At 43.0% G+C, this 23,328-nt stretch overlaps 1 protein-coding gene across 1 annotated transcript in view; it reads right to left on the reverse strand.

The window, feature by feature from the left end:
- Window positions 1–1,119: 1,119 nt before the first annotated feature.
- The window catches only part of IHO1 (interactor of HORMAD1 1), a 55,895-nt gene continuing 33,686 nt past the window's right edge, over window positions 1,120–23,328 (reverse strand). The window contains exons 5-9 of the mRNA XM_077451631.1: window positions 14,904–15,064; window positions 14,674–14,722; window positions 14,494–14,581; window positions 6,919–7,022; window positions 1,120–2,409 (exon numbers count right to left, since the gene is read on the reverse strand). Of these exons, the coding sequence (XP_077307757.1) occupies window positions 1,195–2,409; window positions 6,919–7,022; window positions 14,494–14,581; window positions 14,674–14,722; window positions 14,904–15,064 (1,617 nt within the window). The 3' untranslated portion in view covers window positions 1,120–1,194. The remainder of the gene's footprint in view (window positions 2,410–6,918; window positions 7,023–14,493; window positions 14,582–14,673; window positions 14,723–14,903; window positions 15,065–23,328) is intronic.

Genomic DNA, 23,328 nt, shown 5'->3' on the forward strand with positions numbered 1-23,328 from the left:
CTCCACCCCAAAATAGCTCATCCATGTGTTTATGGACCTTGCTTTGTGCACTGGTCCAAATCATTTGGTGAAGGGGGGGGAGGGGTTATAGTGTGGGGTCGTTTCAGGGGTTGGGCCAGGCCCCTTAGTTCCAGTGAAGGGAACTCTTTACATGTCGGCATACCAAGACATTTTGAACAATTTCATGTTCCCAAATGTGTGGGAACAGTTTGGGGATGGCCTCTTCCTGTTCCAAAGACCACATTTACAGTCGCTCAGTTGTGATAGGGAGGAAATGCTCAGCATAGAAACTCACTCAAAACTGAGCATGTGCAGAGATGCCAACACTGCTCTGCAAAATCCCCAACTGCCAACTGCATTGGGGACATGAACAGAAGGGGGAGATAGAGAGCAGTGGGATCAACCAGTTTTTTTGCAGAATACAGAAAACAAATCTCATAGTGACTGAGTGGGTATGAACAGCATGGAATACACCATTTATTGATTGTTTTTTATGATGTGGGTTTAGTGACACCTACTAGTTACATAGTAGGTGAGGTGTAAAAAAGACACAAGTCCATCAAGTCCAACCTATGTTTGTGATTATATGTCAGTATTACATTGTATATCCCTGTATGTTGTGGTCGTTCTGGTGCTTATCTAATAGTTTCTTGAAACTATCGATGCCCCCCTGCTGAGACCACCGCCTGTGGAAGCGAATTCCACATCCTCGCCGCTCTTACAGTAAAAAACCCTCTACATAGTTTAAGGTTAAAGCTCTTTTCTTCTAATTTTAATGAGTGACGAGTCTTGTTAAAATCCCTTCTGCAAAAAAGTTTTATCCCTTTTGTGGGGTCACCAGTACGGTATTTGTATATTGAAATCATATCCCCTCTCAAGCGTCTCTTCTCCAGAGAGAATAAGTTCAGCGCTCCCAACCTTTCCTCATAACTAATATCTTCCTGACCCTTTATTAGCGTTGTAAAACGAATTACTGGCATCAATCTTTGATGAATGTATCTGTGATATTCTTTTGTGTCCTCACACTTGTTTGCATTTTGTGAAACCCAATAAAACGTTTTGATTAAAAAAAAAAAAAAACAAAAAAAAAAAAAAGAATAATCTGACACTTTCTTTAACTATTTGCTTTACATTTTAATGCATGTTTAACAACGGTACATCTAAACTTCAAAAACAAAAAGAAACGTTCATGTTTCAATCAGAATCATCGCTACTATCGAAAAACAAAGAAATTAAGTCCTGCTGCTCCTTTTGTATGTTGAGATTTGTAGAAGAATTGTTGAGAGAGGGACTTGAAGGTGGAAACCAGGCCATGTTGTTTTTGCAATCTGTAGCACAATAAAATGGCTTGCTATCCCATATGAGCAGATCGCTGTCTTCAGGACAGCCCTCTGTTTTGGAAATTCTGCCCCTATCCTCATCCCTTGTTTCTTCCTCTCCATTCTGCTTTACCGTTTTCTCGGGACTAAGCATAGTACATTTCCGGCTATTTTTTTTCTGAGCTTTTCTCATCGGCACCGGAGTGACAGGTAATGAAGATTCACATCTCTCAGAACAAAGCGTAAAACAATTTTCCGTCTGTCTGATGGAGTTATATCGTTTGTGAGTGACAGGTTCATTTTTAGATTTCTCCAGTGAATTACCAGCTACCGCTCTGGGAATAACTTGAGTAGTATTTTTAATAGAAAAGCCTCTTCTGTTCTTGGAATTTTCCCTACGCTTATTTGCGTTTCCTTTCTTCTTCTTACACCTGAAGGCAGTGGATCTGTTTTCTTTCCCATTGTGTTGCTCTGTGCGTTGGCGGAGATGGTCCTGCTCTACTGGGACGCAGTGATCGTCGCGATAAAATTGCTGCAGGCGGCATACATCCGTGACGTCGCCTTTACTGAAATGTACTCTTCGGCCCCCAGCGTTTGATCCCCGATGGTTCTCTGGAGATTCTAAAGCGACGCCGGAGTTCTCTGTGCTGCCGAGAGATCTGGCACCGCTACGCGTTGTTACACCTCTTAATCCGGTTAGACAAAGATTTTTTCTGTGCTGTGAAGGAAATCCATTGCTAATTCCATCACATGTGTTCTGAACCCTGCTATGTGAGAGGTTTGAGACATCTAGACAAGTCCCTGTTGTTCTGAACTGTGATGAGAAATGTTCTTCGGCAGGCAGGTTTTGAACGCTGGTGGGAGACGTCTGCGTCGTATTTTCTTTCAAGTGTTGCGCAGGCTTAGAGACGTAATTAAGGTTGTGAATCTGGCTGAGGATTTTATCTTCTGATGACTTTATGGAGTCTGACAAGCGTGTTAATTTTTCTGACAGCTCCAGGTGCTTTTCACACTGCTGTGACTTCATCGCATCCACGCTCGTCGCCAGCAGCTGTACGTTTGATTTTAGATCTGTCAGCTCTGCGTCTTTCTGCGAAAAAGAAAGAACAGACCGGTTAGGGCTAAACAGGAACACAAACATTGAAGCGCTTGTGTTCGGTCTAAAGAGTTTGTCAGGAAATTAAAAGACAAGCTGTCACATACTGAGTAATAGCAATGACAACATCTCAACTTCAGCTCATTTACACTAAGTAAAATGGTGATATAGCAAATTCCTTCAGATTCTGCGGTGTGTGGTATTAATTGGGTTTTATGATCGTAAAATGTAGCTTTTTACAGGTAGCAGGATCAAGGAATGATAAAGCTGAGTAAACACAATGGGGTTAATTTACTAAAGGCAAATAAACTCTGCATTCATTTACTCAACCTACTGAAGAAGTCCAATTGGTGGACGTAACGCGTATCAGACAGAACCTATTGTCAATAGAGGTCGACTGATATGGGTTTTTCTCTGGCCGATGCCGATATTTAGAAATCATGGCGGCCGATAGCCGATATATGATGCCGATTTTTTTGGGCCGATATGTTAGGCCGATTTTATTTTATTTATTTATTTATTTTATTTTTATTTTTTTAATCCCCCTTGATCTAACACACCTTTCCCACTGGGGCGTTTTTCAGGCGCTTTTGGGCTAAAAATAGCGCCTGTAAAGTGCCTGCAAAATGGCTCCCCTGCAGTCAGTGTGAAAGACAGAGTGCTTTCACACTGAGGCGATGCGCTGGCAGGATCTTAAAAAAAAAGTCCTGCAAGCAGCACGTTTGGAGTGGTGTATACCGCTCCTCCACCACTCCTGCCCATTGATATGAATGGGCACCACTGCCGAAGCGCATGCAATGCGATTTGGCAGCAGTGCTTCACGGGCACATTTAACCTCTTCCTTGGCCGCTAGCTGGGTTATATGTGCCCCACTAGCAGCAAAATAGCACCGCTAAAATGATGGTAAAGAGCCGCTAAAACTTGCGTTTTACCATCAACGCCTGCCCGCTCCAGTGTGAAAGCGGCCTTCATAAGTGATACAGAAAATTTCTTACATTTAAACATTTATTAAACAAAACAAACCTCCAATCAGTTTACTTGTATGTATGATTTAGATTAAAAAAAAAAAAAAAAAAAACTATATATTAAATAAAAACAGGTAGTCAAAACTTTTGGACGAAAAAAAAAAAATGGGCTAACTTTACTGTTTTTATTTTATTTTTATTTTTTAAATAGTGTATTTTTTTCCCAAAAAAATGCATTTGAAAGACCTCTGTGCAAATGCCGTGTGACATAAAATATTGCAACAACCGCTATTTTATTCCCTAGGATCTCTGCTAAAAAAATATATATAATTTTTGGGGGGGTCTAAGTGATTTTCTGGCAGAAAATACAGGATTTTTACTTGTAAGCAACAAGTGTCAGAAAAAATTTAGTCTTTAAATGGTTAAACTGAGAACTTCTACACACTGAGATGACTTCATTCATTCAAGTGTAAACATTGTATCTTTCTGTTCTTTTCTTGGCAGCCCAGAGAGGAGGAAGACGTTTCTATGACGACTCAGGCAACTTACACTGACTTCTATTACAGAAGTCATTTCCAAGTCCCGCTGTAGTTCTAAATCGGCTTTTTATCAGCACAATCGGCCGATGCCGATTATTTAAAAAATGGCAAATATCGGCCGATATATCGGTCGACCTCTAATTGTCAATGACATCATGCTTACGGACACAGGAGTCTGTATAGATTAGTGGTCTGCAAATTTCAGCCTGATTTACTGAAGGCAAATAGACTCTGCACTTATTGAACCAACTGAAGAAGTTCAATTGGAGGACGTAACATGTATATGGCGGAGCCTATTGCCGATGACGTCATCATGCTTATGGACACCAGAGTCTGTATAGAGTAGTGGTCTCCAAATTACAGCCTGGGGACCGGATGTGGCACTTTGCTTGCCTTTACCTGGCCTTTGGGGCATTATTCAGTCTCTGCCACCCCTCTCTGCCAATCCCTTCACTGGCTTCCCATTGTCCAACGAATAAAATTCTAAATATTAACAATAACATTAAAAAAAAAGGCATTTACAACTCTGCCCCAAGCTACATCACCAATCTTGGCTTCAAATATCACCCAAACAGTCCTCTCCGCTCCTCCCAAGACCTCCTGCTCGCTAGCTCACTTGTTTCCTCCTTCCACGCTCATCTCCAGGCTTCCCCAGAGCCTCTCCCATCTTCTGGATCTCCCTACCCCAAACTGGCTATCTCCTACTCTGTCCACTTTTAGGCAATCCCTGAAAACTTATCTCTTCAGGGAAGACTATTCTGCCTTCAGCTAATAAACAAATCTTCTATTTCTCCCATCAGTCCATCCCTCACGGTTATCACCTTTTGTTCCACCAGCCCCTCCTTATTAGATTGTAAGGTCCAAGGAGCAGGGCCCTCTTAACCCTCTTGTGTTGGATTGTATTGTTGCTGTATTATCTTCCTTTATATAGTAAAGTGCTGCATTATATAAGTCCTCTATAAGGAGGTAAATGTCTTTTTTGCATGTGTGTGCTGTAATATTTTGTTCTTTAAATTCCTCCCACTGACACCACTGATGGGACACAATTCTTTCCACTGACACCATCAATGGGGCAAAATCTTCCCAATGACACCAAAGATGGGGTACCATATCTCCCACTGACACTAATGATGGGGCACTATTCCTCCCACTGACACCAATGATGGGACACTGTTTCTGCCAGTAAAGACACCAACAACGGGGCACTATCCCCTCCCCCCCAATATCAATGATGGGGCATTGTTTACTCCCATTTGCCACTGTTCGGTCCCCCTAAAGTCTGAAGGACAGTAAACGGGCCCTTTGCTTAGAAAATTTTGAGACCCCTGGTATAGAGGATGGTTGTCTTTTTTTTTTCATTGGTTGAACTAGATGGACTTGTGTCTTTTTTTTTCAACCTGACTACCTATGTAACTATTAACTACATTACATGGCAGCAAGTTCTCTATGGCTATATTTGATGAGCAGCTTGATGAGTGCTTTTATCTTCATGGGTTTTTTTTTTTAAATAAAGTCTGTCAGTGAGCACTATTAGTTCCCTTTCTATTTCACATCTCTCTATCGGGTGATATGAGTCTGGGATCATTTTTGAAGGTGTGAAAGTTGAGAGCAGATCATCATTTATACCCTGTTTGGGGAAATGCGTATTCTGACCTCTTATGATCTGTGAGGTCATGTCTGGAGATGAGCAGATCTGTTTGTCACTGGGTGGAGTGTCCTGTTGGCTGCACAGTGCACATTGACAAGGGATCAAGGATGATTCACTGCTTTTAGTGATCAGATCAGTGGCAGCTGGTGGTAATTTTTTTTTGGTGGGAAGTGGCAAACCGTAAACCCCCACCCCCCTCCACGGGTCGGGTCGGTCAATGCACTTACCTCAACCACAGGTGGCTTCCCCGGCTCTCCTCCGCGGGCATCACGAGCGGGCATCTCCTTCCTCGGCTCAATGGCATCTATCTCCTCCCTCCTCCTCGGCGGCCAATGAGAACGCTTCTTCTTTCAGCCAATCGGGAAACGCGTCTCACACCCGCACATCCTGATTGGCGGAGAGGCGATTCAGTGTTAGAATAGCGAATAGTCATTCGCTATTCTAACACACCAGGATGGGTTCTGGGCGCAATGCTTTTCATCCGGGGCCTACCCTATTTTGAAGCCTATTAGAGCCTCTGACTTCAAAAAGAAAAAACCCTGCCGCTGTAATTCATGCACCCGGCATAAACAGGGGGTGGCAGCGGTGATGGAAAGGGGAGGCCGCCCCTGGATCAGATCACTTGGTGGACTGTGTTTGCAAGACACTTATTATTTGGATTGCTTTGGATTTTTCTCTTATTGGACTTGTTCATTTTAGATATTTGTGTTGGACTTTATACGATTTCATTACGTGGGATTTATACAGAATACAGAATGACTTATTAATCCCAAAGGCAAACTGGGAAATTGTTACGACACAGCCACACTCAACAAAGACAACACAAGATCACAACGGGACGAGCGCCGTCTGATTACATGCAGTAAGAATCTCCTGTTTACTTGGTGGTCTCTGTAATAGGAAGTCTCGTCTCCTGGGCCACCATTGGACCACTGTTCTGTCTATCATAGGAGATTCTCACTGCATGTAATCAGTTGGCGCTGGTCCCGACCCCCCCCCCCCCCCCCCCGTCCCTTTTAGGCTGCAGATGGGCTTCGATCAGGCTGCACTGATGGCAATGGCGAGGCTGCTGCATTGATGGGAATGGTGAGGCTGCACTGATGTAGACTAATGAGGCTGCATTGATGGTACTTGTGAGGCTGCAGATGGGCATTGATCAGGCTGCATTGATGGCAATGGTGAGGCTGTAGATGGGCATTGACCCTTATTTTGCTTAAAAGTTCTTTATTTAAAATAAAAAAAAAAATCCTGAAACGTCCCTCTTTTAATTAAATTAATGTGCATGTTATACAGCGATAAATACGGTATGTACATATGTAAGCACAAACTTTTTACTTTTACATTAACTTACCAAAAGAATTTTATTTTCTAAGTCCAACAACACTTGTCTGCAACTGCATTTAGTTGACACCATTTTCTGTATTGACTCGTGGTAAAAAGCAATATTTTCCTGTACTAGAGTAAAAAAATTATTTTTTTCAAGATCTAAGATTTCAAATCGACAGCACATTATTATTTTAAAGCGTTTTGGTTCAGTTACGAACGACCAAAAATCTTCCAAGGCTGCACATGAAAATACCTGCTTGCATAGACCTTTAAAAACACATATAGCAATGTAAGAGAGGTGTGTGCCTAAAAGAACAACTGGGGGCAAAGCACGAAAGTGTCCATACTTACGGTCCTGTGACAGCGCCAGCATCTCCTTGCTAGTGCTGTTTTTTGGTCTTCTTCATTGGTTGGCCTGGGGAGGTCACGACACTCTTGCGCATGTGCAGGAGGGAGTCATCCTGTGCAGAAGGAGACTGGTCCGGCATGTGTGCGGCTTCGTTTACAGTGCTGGAGGAGACGGCGAACAGGCCGTCTCCTCCAGTGCCATTCTGCCGACGTAAATCGGCGTGTGCTGTTTGGCAAGCGGATAATGGTAACGTCATGGGGGGGGGGGGGGGGACCAGGAAGGAGGAAATATAACAAGCTCAATTTTACAAAGATTGAGTTTGAGGAAGTGGTGTGACATCCATACCAATATGCCATTCAGTAAGTTTGAGATCCGTGAGATCGAGGGGGCGAGTTGAGGAGTGGAGAGATAGATCTGGGTGTCATCGGTGTAGAGGTGGTATTGGAAGCCATGGGAGGGTATTAACTGGCCCAGGGAAGAGGTATAGGGCGAGAGTAGGAGGGGCCTAAGGACGGAGCCTTGGGGTTCCCCAACAGAGAGAGGAAGAGGAGCGGAGGAGATGGAGTTGCAATATTGTATATTTATGTTCATATGCACGCATTTCTGTGTATATATTTATACCGGCACAAAATACTGACTGGGAACGCAGATTTTTCTATTTTATTTCTTTACTCAAGAACATGCAGTGCTTGTTTACGTGTAAATGATGGACTGAATTTTAGATGAGTTAAAAAAAATAAAAAAAACGCTGTACTGAGCTCTTTCAAGCTGCAGTGTGCAAGAGGCCTTATACCGCTTTAGGCATCTAAATTCAGACAAAATTCTGTCATACAGTAACAAACACTAGCAAACTACTATACAGGCAAAAGTGTGAGAAGCAATAGGGGATTTACTAAAACTGAGTGCAAAATCTGGTGCAGCTGTGTATGGAAGCCAATCAGCTTTTAACTTCAGCTTGTTCAGTGAAGCTTTGACAATAAAACCTGGAAGCTGGTTGGTTACAATGCAGAGCTGCACCAGATTTTGCACTCTCCAGTTTGAGTAAATCCCCTCCAATATCTCTTATGACAAAAAAGAAAAACACTGTCAGGTGGGAAAATATAATGCCTGGCTCTGTTTTTTTATATAATTTTGTTTTAACTTTCCAATGTTATAAAGTGGTGTTTTATACTTTTTGATTATTAGTGTACAATCTTGGTTTTACAACTAAGGCCTCATGCACACGAGACGCAGTTAAACGCGCGTTCAGATGCAGTTGGACAGTTTTTTCAACTGCACCTGAACTCATTCAATGTTATCCTATGTGTCCATGCACACAGTCTCGTTTTTTTCCGTTTATATGCAGTTGCGTTTAATCTCGTTTTTCCAGAAGCAAAAAAATGCGTTCAGAAACAAAAATTTCTGCGTTTCAGACGCAAAACGCGGCTAAACGCGGCACCCGCGTTTAGCCGCGTTTGCGTTTATATGCGTTTTTAAAGGTGACCTTTTTTTTTACATTAAAAATCTCAAAAATGATTGCAAATGATGAAAAACCATTAGAAAAATATTTTAAACAATTGCAATTGCAAGTGGACAATCCACAACTTGTGGCAAGTGACGTGGCAAGTGGACAATCCACAACTTGTGGCAAGTGACATGGCAGGTGGCAAGTGATGTGGCAAGTGGACAATCCACAACTTGTGGCAAGTGACGTGGCAGGTGAAGTGGCAAGTGACGTGGAAAGTGGACAATCCACAACTTGTAGCAGGTGACGTGGCAAGTGACCTGGCAGGTGACGCGGCAAGTGACTTGGCAGGTGACGTGGCAAGTGGAAAATCAACTTGTGGCAGGTGACTGGCATGTGACGTGGCAAGTGGACAATCCATAACTTGTGGCAGGTGACGTGGCAAGTGACGTGGCAAGTGGACAATCCACTTGTGGCAGGGGACGTGGCAAGTGACGTGGCAAGTGGACAATCCACTTGTGGCAGGTGATGTGGCAAGTGACGTGGCGAGTGGACAATCCACAACTTGTGGCAGGTGATGTGGCAAGTGATGTGGCAAGTGGACAATCCACTTGTGGCAGGTGACGTGGCAGGGGACGTGGCAAGGGACGTGGCAAGTGGACAATCCACAACTTGTGGCTGGTGACGTGGAAAGTGGTGTGGCAAGTGGACAATCCACAACTTGTGGCAGGTGACGTGGCAAGTGACCTGGCAGGTGACGCGGCAAGTGACTTGGCAGGTGACGTGGCAAGTGGAAAATCAACAACTTGTGGCAGGTGACTGGCATGTGACGTGGCAAGTGGACAATCCATAACTTGTGGCAGGTGACGTGGCAAGTGACGTGGCAAGTGGACAATCCACTTGTGGCAGGGGACGTGGCAAGTGACGTGGCAAGTGGACAATCCACTTGTGGCAGGTGATGTGGCAAGTGACGTGGCGAGTGGACAATCCACAACTTGTGGCAGGTGATGTGGCAAGTGATGTTGCAAGTAGACAATCCACTTGTGGCAGGTGACGTGGCAGGGGACGTGGCAAGGGACGTGGCAAGTGGACAATCCACAACTTGTGGCAGGTGATGTGGCTGGTGACGTGGCAAGTGGACAATCCACATCTTGTGGCAGGTGACGTGGCAGGTGACGTGGAAAGTGGTGTGGCAAGTGGACAATCCACAACTTGTGGCAGGTGATGTGGCTGGTGACGTGGTAAGTGGACAATCCACAACTTGTGGCAGATGGCATGGCAGGTGACGTGGAAAGTGGACAATCCACATCTTGTGGCAAGTGACGTGGCAGGTGATGTGGCAAGTGACGTGGCAAGTGGACAATCCACAACTTGTGGCAGGTGACGTGGCAGGTGATGTGGCAAGTGATGTGGCAGGTGATGTGACAAGTGGACAATCCACATCTTGTGGCAAGTGACGTGGCAGCTGACGTGGCAAGTGACATGGCAAGTGGACAATCCACATCTCGTGGCAAGTGACGTGGCAGGTGATGTGGCAAGTGACGTGGCAAGTGGACAATCCACAACTTGTGGCAGGTGACGTGGCAGGTGATGTGGCAAGTGACGTGGCAGCTGACGTGGCAAGTGACGTGGCAAGTGGACAATCCAAAACTTGTGGCAGGTGACGTGGCAAGTGACGTGGCAGGTGACGTGGCAAGTGATGTGGCAAGTGGACAATCCACAGCTTGTGGCAGGTGACGTGGCAGGTGACGTGGCAAGTGAACAATCCACAACTTGTGGCAGGTGACGTGGCAAGTGACATGGCAGGTGATGTGGCAAGTGACGCGGCAAGTAGACAATCCACAACTTGTGGCAGGTGATGTGGCAAGTGACGTGGCAGGTGATGTGGCAAGTCACGTGGCAAGTGGACAATCCACAACTTGTGGCATGTGATGTGGCTGGTGACGTGGCAAGTGGACAATCCACAGCTTGTGGCAGGTGGCATGGCAGATGACGTGGAAAGTGGACAATCCACATCTCGTTGCAAGTGACGTGGCAGGTGATGTGGCAAGTGACGTGGCAAGTGGACAATCCACAATTTGTGGCAGGTGACGTGGCAGGTGATGTGGCAAGTGGACAATCCCCAACTTGTGGCAAGTGACGTGGCAAGTGGACAATCCACAACTTGTGGCAGGTGCCGTGGCAAGTGACACGGCAAATGTAAGTGTACAACTGCTCTCTATGCTGCTGCTGCTGCTCACTCTGATCAAAATAGCAGAAATAGTTAAAAAAAATGCTTTGAGAGCTTGGGGAGGGTCTACATGATGTTATCTTTATAAACGCGTTTAAACGCAAACGCGTCTAAACGCAGCATGCAAACGCGGCAAAACGCGCGTTTCTAAACGCGCGTTTCAGCTTTTTTTTAACAGAGGTTTCATCTGCGTCTCGTGTGCATGAGCCCTAAACAATAAGAACAGACTGCATCCCGGCAACTCAAATCTGCAAATCACGTTTCATTTTCTATTAAAAAACATTCAACTTTGCCATAAAGTGGTTGTAAACCCTTACAACCAACTTTGACCTACAGGTAAGCCTAGATTAAGGCTTACCTGTAGGTCCAAGAAATATCTCCTAAACCTATACGGTTTAGGAGATATTTGCGAAAAGACAGGCACCGCTGTCTACGGCGCATGCGTCGTAGACAGCGGCGCGCAGGCGCACTGAGTGCGCCGCGGGCAACGGCGATATGCCGCGAGTTGCGGCTCCCGTGCGCATGCGCGGGAGTGACATCATCGCAGCTTCGCCGAATGACAGCAGCGGAGCAGCGAGACCCACCGAGAAGATGGATGCGGCGGACTACAGGGGACAGCGGTGACTTCGCTGGCTCCTGTGTCAGGTAAGTGACACATAATGGGGTAGTATGCGATGCATAGTAGTCCATTATGCTTTACCTTTGCAGGGAATGAAAGAGGAAGTAAACTCATTTAATGTTTGCTGGCAGCCCGTGTATAATTTGATCATGGCTTCCTTCAGTCCTGTGAATATTTGCTGGAGTTAAACTCATGTGAAAGCGTACACAAAGTACGTGATGAGTTCTCTGTCACTACCATCAGCAGCACTGCTTCTATCTATACATATTAATCTGGTGCACACGTCCTACATGTAGAGATACTTTTTACCACATATAAAATGCATTGAAGCCGCACAACACACAACATTTTGTGGCTTCCACACACAAACACTTCTACATTAAAAACAAGCTTGAAGGTACATTAAAAAGGAATGAAAAAATTGGTTACATTCTGATTTGTGAAAGTGTCAGACGGTCCTGTCTCTACTAGGAAGCAGGGAGGGGTATGTTACCCGTGTGACCCATTCAGCAGTCTGTGTAGTCTGATCCTTCCCGCTATTCACATCTTTTCCACAGACCTGTTGCAGAAAAAGTCTAGCTCAAAGCCCCTCAGCCAAAAACATGCTTTTTTTTGTAGACCTACAAATGCTCAAATATGTTAAAAAATAAATAAAAAGTTATGTGTATATATATATATATATATATATATATATATATATATATATATATATATATATATATATATATATTTATTATATATACACACACACACACATAATCTCACAAAAGTGAGTACACCCCTCACATTTTTGTAACTATTTTATTCTATCTTTTCATGTGACAACACTGTAGAAATGACACTTTGCTACAATGTAAAGTAGTGAGTGTACAGCTTGTATAACAGTGTAAATTTTCTGGGCTCAAAGTGTCAATATTTTGTGTGGACACCATTATTTTCCAGCACTGCCTTAACCTTCTTGGGCATGGAGGTCACCAGAGCTTCACAGGTTGCCACAAACGATTGAAAAGCTCTGGGCTTTTGAAACAGAATCACAGCAAAGCAACAATAGCTTCACAGGTTGCCACTGGAGTCCTCTTCCCCTCCTCCATGATGACATCACGGAGCTGGTGGATGTTGGAGACCTTGCGCTCCTCCACCTTCCCTTTGAGAATGTCCCACAGATGTTGAATAGGGATTAGATCTGGAGACATGCTTGGCCAGTCCATCACCTTTACCCTCAGCTTCTTTAGCAAGGCAGTGGTGGTCTTGGAGGCGTTTTTGGGGTCGTTATGTTGGAATACTGCCCTGCGGCCCAGTCTCTGAAGGGAGGGGATCATGCTCTGCTTCAGTATGTCACTCTACATGTTGGCATTCATGGTCCCCTCAATGATCTGTAGCCCCCCAGTGCTGGCCCAGACCATGACACTCCCACCACCATGCCTGACTGTAGACAAGAAACACTTGTCTTTGTCCTCCTCACCTGGTTGCCGCCACACAAGCTTGTCACCATCTGAAACAAATAAGTTTATCTTGGTCTCATCAGACCACAGAACATGATTCCTGTAATCCATGTCCTTAGTCTGCTTGTCTTCAGCAAACTGTTTGCAGGCTTTCTTGTGCATCATCTTTAGAAGAGGCTTCCTTCTGGGATGACAGACATGCAGACCAATTTGATGCAGTGTGTGGCGTATGGTCTGAGCACTGACAGGCTGACCCCCCACCCCTTCAACCTCTGCAGCAATGCTGGCAGTACTCATACATCTATTTCCCAAAGACAACCTCTGGATATGACGCTGAGGGCGTGCTCTCAACTTCTTTGGTGGACCATGGCGAGGCCTGTCCTGAGCGGAATCTGTCCTATTAAACCGCTGTATGGTCTTGGCCACCGTGCTGCAGCTCATTTTCAGGGTCTTGGCAATCTTCTTATAGCCTAGGCCATCTTTATGTAGAGCAACATTTCTTTTTTTTCAGATCCTCAGAGAGTTCTTTACTATGAGGTGCCATGTTGAACTTCCAGTGGCCAGTATGAGAGAGTGAGAGCAATAACGCCGAATTTAACACACCTGCTCCCCATTCACACCTGAGACCTTGTAACACTAACCAGTCACATGACACCGGGGAGGGAAAATGGCTAATTGGGCCCAACTTGGACATTTTCACTTAGAGCTGTACTCACTTTTTAGATATTAATGACTGTGCGTTGTGCTTTTTTGGAGGGGACAGCAAATTTACACTGTTATACAAGCTGTACACTCACTACTTTACATTGTAGACAAGTGTCATTTCTTCAGTGTTGTCACATGAAAAGATAGAATAATATATTTACAAAAATGTGAGGGGTGAACTCACTTTTGTGAGATACTGTGTGCATATATATATAATATTTCTACTTGTATCTCACAAATAAACTTTTCAATGGATATCAATGCAGATCCTACTGCAGCACAGAGATGGTAGTGTTCATTTACCAAAATGTAAGCCTTAAGGCTTATTTTATCAATGAAACCTCCGGCCTGCATGAGATGACTAGGTCATGGCTGACCTAGTGATCACATTGTCGTAACCACTCTGATTGTTCCCCGTCATCAAGGAGGACCTGAGCTGTCAGTCACTGCCAGGATTGAGAGTCACCAGCAGCACAAAATGTTCCCCTCTGACTTCTGAAGAGGGAGCATAGACCCAGCACGGGGCATTATGCTGGGGATTGTTAACAGACTGCAGGTCGGAAAAGTTCAGCGAAAAAAAAATAATATATATATTCCCTTTAATAGAAATGGATTTAAAGTAATGGAAACACAAAAACTTACACTATTTAGTTATGCAACTCCCACTACACCGTATGTTACCCCCGGGCATTACACTGCTACAGGTCCACACTGCCCTTCTCTTTTTACACTCTTTGAACTGACTGCAGAACTTTGGTGCCCTCTGCTGGATCATAAAGACAAAGCATCACTAATAATTCAGCACACTCACAGGCCTTAGAAGTTGCATCCATAGAATCCAAAAGCGACTTGCACTTTAAGTTTGTGTTTTCTTCCACGTGGCCGAGAGACATTTTCAACTGCCAAAACAACGTGTAAAAATAACTATATTTATAATGAAATAGCTCATCGGTATATATACAATGATGCACACAGCTCATCATTTGCTTACCTCCTGTATAGTTTCATGAATCTGGAAGATCAGCTGGTTTAATTGCTCGCTGGTTAAAAGAAATGGTATGCTGGTCAATTTGTATGTTGCTTTTGCTTTTTTCTATCATTGTTTTTCACTTACAAAAGGGACAATTTGATGCCAGTTTTGCACAGTCATCTTTAAAGAAAAAAAAAAAAAAAGACATTCTGGATAACCCATAGAGGTAAAACCTATGGAGGGCAACCTACCTCTCATATTTTTCTTTGGCCTTTTTCTTTCTTTCTTCAAATTGCTCAATAATGCTTTTGTTATTTGCTTTTCCAAACGTCTGAAATGGGCCCCTTTCTTTGCCATCAGTACAGCACAGAGGAGGCTTAGACTGGTATTTCTGAAGCACACTTGGTTCACTCTGAAAAAGGAAGAAAAGAAAAAAAAATAACAAACAGAACAATAACATAGATGTATAAAACCTTATAGTAGATCCACAGACAAAAAAAATTAAAAAATTAAAAGTATAACTACATAGTTAGGTTGAAAAAAAGACACAAGTCCATCCAGTATAACCATAAAAAATAAATGAATAAAATAAAAAAGATCAAATAAAATAAAAAAGATCAATAAAACAAAAAATATCAATAAAATAAAAAATATCAGAATAAAATAAAAAAGATCAATAAAACAAAAAATATCAATAAAATAAAAAATATCAGAATAAAATAAAAAAAATCAATAAAATAAAAAATTACTTTTTTTAGTTTTGGATGGAGTGGCGAGGGAATAGAACCCCTGTCAGTTTTTATTGCTGTCTGTGTCCCCGTTAAAGAGATTCACCCTCTCTATTTGTCCTGTTTACCGTTATCATTGAAGGTGTAAAAAAGAAAGAAAAAAAAATCACAAATTTTTGGGTTGTCCCCAGGAAAGTAATTGAGGAGAAATCTTCCAAGGGGGACACTAGTTCTGGTGACCATGGGGGTTCCCCAAGGAATTCCCTTAATTTGCAGGAATTTCCTCTCGCTTCCTGTTTGGCTATGGGACAGGAAGTGAAGGGAAATCTCAGAAATGAGACACGGGTGGTTTTGGGCTCCATCCAAAATGAAAATCTTTAAAAAGATAAAATAGAACAAGCGGCTTTTGCTACAATGCCCACTGTAAATCCAGAGCTGCCCCCCACAGTACTTTTTTTTTCCACCAATGGATGTCCTCAAACAGCCAGGATCATTCAATGCACTTACTGTGCTGTCATGGTCCGTAAAAATCTGCATTTTATGCTATAAAATGACTGAAAACCCCCAGAATATTCGTTATTTTCTGAATACAGAGTGTGTGCAGGGCAATGGGGGATACATTTATTTATTTTTGTTTATAATACATTTTCTTAAACAAAAAAAGAAAAGAAAATGGTGTCCCCGGAACGGGGCTTTTTGCCAGCAAAGTTTAACCTGTGTAGTATAAATAACATTGACATGTAGGAAAGTAAACTAATATTGTAAATATTTATTAATAATAAAAAAAAAAGAGGATAAAAATGGGTCACGCAGTAGTCAAAGACTGAGCTCCACTAAATAGGTAAAAATGTATAGTATTACATGTATGAACAGAAATACACATATACATAGAATTGTGATGCTTGAAACATAGTATCAGTACAGTAAGAGATATATGCGTGTAGATAGTAAAAGCCCTTTACGCGTTTCAACCCTCCCAGGGGTCTTCTTCAGAAGGTTACTATCTATTTATGAAAAGAATAGAAAAAAGACAAGCATAAATATATATCACAATACATGATGCACTGTGTTGTACTAAAAATAATCTGTTGTAGACAGAGTATATATCAAAACATTGTAAGATTACACAGTTAACAATCAAGCGATACATATTGTAACAATAAATACCTATATTGATCACAAAGGAAATCCTCTTTTAAAAGACCGGACAGGATTCCGTACACTCTCCCATAATCTTCATAGATGTGCCGACCTTATGTAGATGGAAAAAATGGCTGGCTCTGCCCGGACAGAGGGGGAAAGAGCGAGGAAAATGGATCCAAAGGGTAAAAAAGCTTGCAAGGGATCACATCACTATTACCACCTCCAAAACATAATAATGGAGGAAGGTATGGGTATGGGTAAGCGGGATTAGGAGAGAGGGCAACCTACAGGAAAAGAAAGGATATAAGACATGGGTATATATATATATATATATATATATATATATATATATATATATATATATATGTATATATAAAGAGGGGCCCTATTTAGAGAGCTATCACCTCTGTATAGAGAGATAGGACATGCCCGCATGCAGTGTCAATAATATACACATGTCTAGGATACACATATGTCAAGTGAATCCTGCCATTTCAGAGTGGAATATTTCACTCGGTTAGGGTGTGAGCAGATGCCCAAAGAAAAACCCCAAAGAAAAAACCAACGCCAAACCGAGACACCATATGCAGCGAAAGTGGGAAAGGGGGGAAGAGTGGAAAAATGAAGAGGGAAAAGAAGCAGAGAGGGAAAAGGAGGTGAAGTGGCTGCGAACTCGTGCCAAACAAAACTACAAAAATAAACAAACAGTGAACATGGCTGAAGAAAAAGGTGAATGGGGAAAGAAAGTGAAGTGGTGTAGCAGCTTCAGAATATCACAGCGTGACCACAGTAGTGCAAAAAGTAAAATAATGTATATATACCTATAGCCAATTTCCAATGGGTCCACATTGGACAATAGAGCCAAAAAGAAAACACTCAAATAATGAGTGGTAAAGTGGCTTAGAAGTGGTGACCTTTATAATACAGCCCTTCACATTAATATGTTTCCATGGGGCCAGAGTGGTCTTAAGTCTGCAAATAGACAAGAGATAGTCTTATACTCCTGCCAACAGAACTATATATAGTGCAATAAAATGAGTGGAACAGCATAGGATAAAAGAACCCAAGGACTTACCCAGTTGCGTGAAAACAGTGTGCGTGTGCTCCTGTGGATGAGGAAGTGATGTGCAGTGTGAAGGGGTGGAATATAAGTAGCCCAGGTTGGGTTGATAGGTCAATCAGAAGTCTCCACCCGTTAACCCATAACCACTTTTGGTCGCCTAGAAAACGACCGGATGTGGTCCCCTCGGCGTTCCGGAAATGACTCTCCTGTTAAGGCGGGAGAGTACACGATAGCGTCGCACCGGCGTGACGTGGGTGCGTCGCGTCGTACGCGCGGAATGCGCGTGCGCAGTGAGGCCACCAGTCCGATACCGTTCGGAATGCCGCCGACCAGAGATTATCGTCCCGGGTGGACGGGCAGCGCTCACCCGTTCGTACCCCGGGACCTAATGGGGAGAGGCAAGCGCGCGCCACTGCCACTCCCCTCTTCTGGTCGTGAAGCCCTACCCCATTGGTCCATCCAATCGACATAGATAAGGATGGGAGATGACCTCACATGGCACCATCTAGTGGAGAAAAATGGGAAAGCGTAACCGGACCCTCCGTAGTACAGCATAAGGGATAGTAAATCCAAAAAAAAAAAAAAAAGTATATTTTTTGATAACAACATGTCACAAGTAAAGAATAACAATAAATAAACATAAATGAAAAACATTTCATAATAAGCATGTAATCTACAGGTAAACTGGGCACACAGAAGGAGAGATCTACTGGTTGGTGTATAGAAATATGACAGACTAGTGATCACGGGGCACGGAGTTGTATACTGCACCAATGCATCACACACATGCACATACAGCCCATCAAAACCACAAAGGTGAACGGGAGCAGGTGGAATGCACCCATTCCAAAGAGAGATGGGGTGCATGAGCATGCGGCATGCATAGCATGCCATGCATACATGCAGTACAACCGGCCAACATATGTGCCCCACAGGACCCACGTACGAAAAACAAGAGGTGAATAGGTCTGCAAGGAAGTCAAAACCAAAGACACAAAAGTATATTGAAGGGACGACATGGAAAACACATGGCTAATCCGCAGTGTGTCACTGTGTTTTGCCAGAGGTGAAACCCTTTAGAAATGGAGCAAACGATATGGCTTCATTCAGGCCTGGGGAAACGGTAGCATTGAGCTTAAAGATCCATCCCTGTTCGAGTTGGAGAAGGGTCTTATTCCAATCTCCCCCTCGAACAGGGATGTGTATACGATCTAAAGCTACAAAGGAAATAGCGGGCATCTTATAGTCATGTGTAATTACTACATGTCGTCCAAGGGGTACATAAAAGTTACCAATCTCCATATGGTAAATGTGTTTGGCCATCCTTTTATGTAGTTCCAACTTGGTTTTTCCTACATAGTACGACCCACATTCGCACTCCATGAGGTACACAACCCCACGTGTTTGACAATTGGCGAAGTGGGATGGACGAAATGTTCGACCATTTGGGAGTTGAAAGATTTTATCCCGTTTAATGTACTTGCAGGTAGAGCAGTGCCCACAGGGAAAAGATCCCAAAACTGAGCAATGCGCTGCTCGTCTTGCTTCATCTCTATATTCACTTTGCACTAGTTTGTCGCGAAACGAAGTAGCGCGTTTGTGGGTAATTAAAGGCTGTTTCGACACTAGTTTGCCAATTTTGTGGTCATCTTTCAGAATAGACCAATGTTTTTGGATAATATGACGAATCGAGGCATGTTGCCTGGAATAACGAAGAACGATCCTGGCAAAATGCCTAACAGGGTCGCTCTTCGCTGCCCCAGGGTGTAAAAGATTGTTACGGGATTGGGCCAGTGCTCGATTATACGCCTTGCGCAGACATACCCGACTATAGCCGCGGGCTAAAAGTCTTGTCTGTAATTGGGCAGCTTCGGCCCTAAAAAGGGCATCATCCGAACAGTTCCTGCGCAACCGCAGGTACTGGCCATAAGGTATGGACTTCTTGAGATTTATTGGATGGAAGCTGTCTGCGTGAAGTATAGTGTTCCCGGCGGTATCCTTACGATACAGAGTAGTGAAAATTGAATTAGTAGGAGAACGCCCAATTTTTATGTCCAGAAAGGTGATCAAATGAGGACTATAAGACATTGTGAATTTTAAATTATATTCATTTACGTTGATTAGGGTCATAAATTCGAGTAGCTGATCCTCCGTGCCCTCCCATATGACGAGAATATCGTCGATGTATCGCCGCCATAGACAAATATGGCGCGTAAAATCGGCGAACCTCTCGCCAGACAGGAGGGATTTCTCCCACTCCCCCAGGTACAGGTTGGCGTAGGCCGGGGCACAACAAGTGCCCATGGCCACGCCCTGCACCTGGAGGTAGTGGGAGTTGTTGAATACAAAATAATTATGATGCAGGATATACTCCAAACCCTGTATGATGAAATCATTCAGGGTCTGGTCATATAATTCCCTATGTTGTAAGATGTTGTAGATAGCTTCAATCCCTTTAGTGTGGGGTATTGAGCTATAGAGGGCTTCTACATCAATTGCTACTAACCAAGCATTGGTCGGTAATATCATATTGTCAATGATCTGCAAAAGATGTATGGTATCCTTCACGAATGACGGCATCTCCATCACAAGGGGTTGCAAGAAAGAATCGATTAACTTGCTAAGGTTCTCGGTTAACCCCCCCCTACCGGAAATTATGGGTCTCCCGGGTGGACGAGATGGATTCTTGTGGATTTTAGGAAGGCAGTAAAAGGTTGCTTCTATGGGAAACTTGGTGTTGATGAAAGAGTATTGGTCTCTGGTGATACTACCCGTCTGTAATGCACCATCAATCAATTGATAAAATTGTTGATGGTAAGTAAGTATTGCCCTGGTGGGGATCACCTTATACCAATCCGTATTGTCCAGTATGGCCTGGCACATGTTGAGATAATCGGAGTTATCCATCAACACCACGTTTCCCCCCTTATCCGAAGGTTTGATGGTGATATTTACATTGTTCCCCAATGATTGAATAGCTCTGTATTCATCACTGCTTAGATTGGCGGGATAGGTGTGCTTACGACGGAGTTTAGAAATGTCATTCAGCACCTGTTTGACAAAGATTTCAATGCATGGATTTAAGTTTAACGGGGGAAAGGAGCCTGATGGTTTTTTCAGGGATGAATGACATTTCACCTGATCAGTATTACTCCCTAGGAGAGACTCCAAGTCAACTCGATCAATTAGGTCCAGAGTGTTATTTTCCTCATAGAGCAATGTCAGATCTCGTAGAGCTCTAAGTTCTCTCATGCCTAATTTAGGCATCTCATGGTCCTCAACATCTACATCCACCTTCGTATGCAAGCTCTGAAGAAGGAGCCTGCGTGCGAAGAGTTGGATATCAGTTGTCACTTCAAAAATGTCATATTCCTCCTCTGGACAGAAAGTAAGTCCTTGCGACAATACACTTGTCTCTATTGGGGTCATGCTATACGAGGACAAATTAATTACACTCATAAATTTTGTGGGATTCTGGTGACAAACATGTCCAGATTGCCCAGTCCCCTGTTGTTCGGGGGAAGGGGAGACCCCCGTATGGCATTTAAAGTATTAGATTTTGTCTCAGATGTAGGTTCAATAGCATTCAAATCTCCCTTCGGGCATAATATATTAGTCACATCAAAGGTGACTGGTCTATTATCATGCCCAACAGGGGATTCATTGGCAAGCCTAGTTCCAGTGGAAATCGGTATCGGGACCTGTTTGGTGTTAGATTCTAACTGGGTCTCCCCCCCGGTGTTACGTTTCTTTTTCTCTTTGTCAGGTGAATCCTTATTATAGTTTCTTTTGGCTTTCCTTCGTCCCTTATTTGGTGCAGTGGATTTCAGATGGCCACTGGGTGCATTGTTAGATTGTGGTGCACCCATTGCCTTATTGTGGGTATGTTTAATTGAACTCCCTTTTGGGGTGGATAAGTTCATATTCCATTTATAGGCCCGACCTTCAGAGAAGATCGACTTATCCCTCCAGAATTTGGTTTCCTTTTTACGTAAAATATCACGATTGAAGGTCTGTAGGCCTTCATTCAATTTGGTGCGCAGATCCAAGAACCGTGCACTATGCGAAAAGGGTTTTAGAGCAATTTCCAAATTATTGATCTCCCCATCAAGGGTTACCATTTGTCTATTATATTCCCTTATTAAGATGGTCATCATTTGTTGGGAGCATGTTTTTAAATTCTCTTCCCATTCAATCCTACATTCATTACCGATATGCTCCATATTTGGAAAGATTTGGACCCGAAGTCCTAAGGGGTTAATATTATTATCAATGTATCTCTCGAAGGATTTTATATGCCAAAAAAGTGCCGACTTCTTCTCTAGCACTTTGGTGAATTTAACAAAAAGAGTGGAGATCTCAGTTTCCACTCGATCACCGTTTTCAAATTCAGTCTCATAGCTGGACATTAGATGGTTCCAATCATCACCCTGGAAGCTATTCATATTATCAACAAGCGAAAAACAACGATAAGGAATTGTACAAAATACAAATATACCAAGTAGAGCTCAAGTCCCAAAACCTCTTGCGTTACCGAATGGGGAAGGGTGTTTAACCACCCGGGTTTAAAGAACTAGACAGAGAGAACGGTAACACCCCCAAAATTGGGGTCAGAGGGCGCTGATCACCCCTGGTATGTTATAAACAAAAAAAGAAAAGAAAATGGTGTCCCCGGAACGGGGCTTTTTGCCAGCAAAGTTTAACCTGTGTAGTATAAATAACATTGACATGTAGGAAAGTAAACTAATATTGTAAATATTTATTAATAATAAAAAAAGAGGATAAAAATGGGTCACGCAGTAGTCAAAGACTGAGCTCCACTAAATAGGTAAAAATGTATAGTATTACATGTATGAACAGAAATACACATATACATAGAATTGTGATGCTTGAAACATAGTATCAGTACAGTAAGAGATATATGCGTGTAGATAGTAAAAGCCCTTTACGCGTTTCAACCCTCCCAGGGGTCTTCTTCAGAAGGTTACTATCTATTTATGAAAAGAATAGAAAAAAGACAAGCATAAATATATATCACAATACATGATGCACTGTGTTGTACTAAAAATAATCTGTTGTAGACAGAGTATATATCAAAACATTGTAAGATTACACAGTTAACAATCAAGCGATACATATTGTAACAATAAATACCTATATTGATCACAAAGGAAATCCTCTTTTAAAAGACCGGACAGGATTCCGTACACTCTCCCATAATCTTCATAGATGTGCCGACCTTATGTAGATGGAAAAAATGGCTGGCTCTGCCCGGACAGAGGGGGAAAGAGCGAGGAAAATGGATCCAAAGGGTAAAAAAGCTTGCAAGGGATCACATCACTATTACCACCTCCAAAACATAATAATGGAGGAAGGTATGGGTATGGGTAAGCGGGATTAGGAGAGAGGGCAACCTACAGGAAAAGAAAGGATATAAGACATGGGTATATATATATATATATATATATATATATATATATATGTATATATAAAGAGGGGCCCTATTTAGAGAGCTATCACCTCTGTATAGAGAGATAGGACATGCCCGCATGCAGTGTCAATAATATACACATGTCTAGGATACACATATGTCAAGTGAATCCTGCCATTTCAGAGTGGAATATTTCACTCGGTTAGGGTGTGAGCAGATGCCCAAAGAAAAACCCCAAAGAAAAAACCAACGCCAAACCGAGACACCATATGCAGCGAAAGTGGGAAAGGGGGGAAGAGTGGAAAAATGAA

This window comes from Lithobates pipiens, unplaced genomic scaffold (assembly GCF_037356315.1).
Source record: "Lithobates pipiens isolate NorthernLeopardFrog02 unplaced genomic scaffold, aLitPip1_a1.2 Scaffold_23, whole genome shotgun sequence".
In the NCBI taxonomy this organism is placed as follows: Eukaryota; Metazoa; Chordata; class Amphibia; order Anura; family Ranidae; genus Lithobates; species Lithobates pipiens.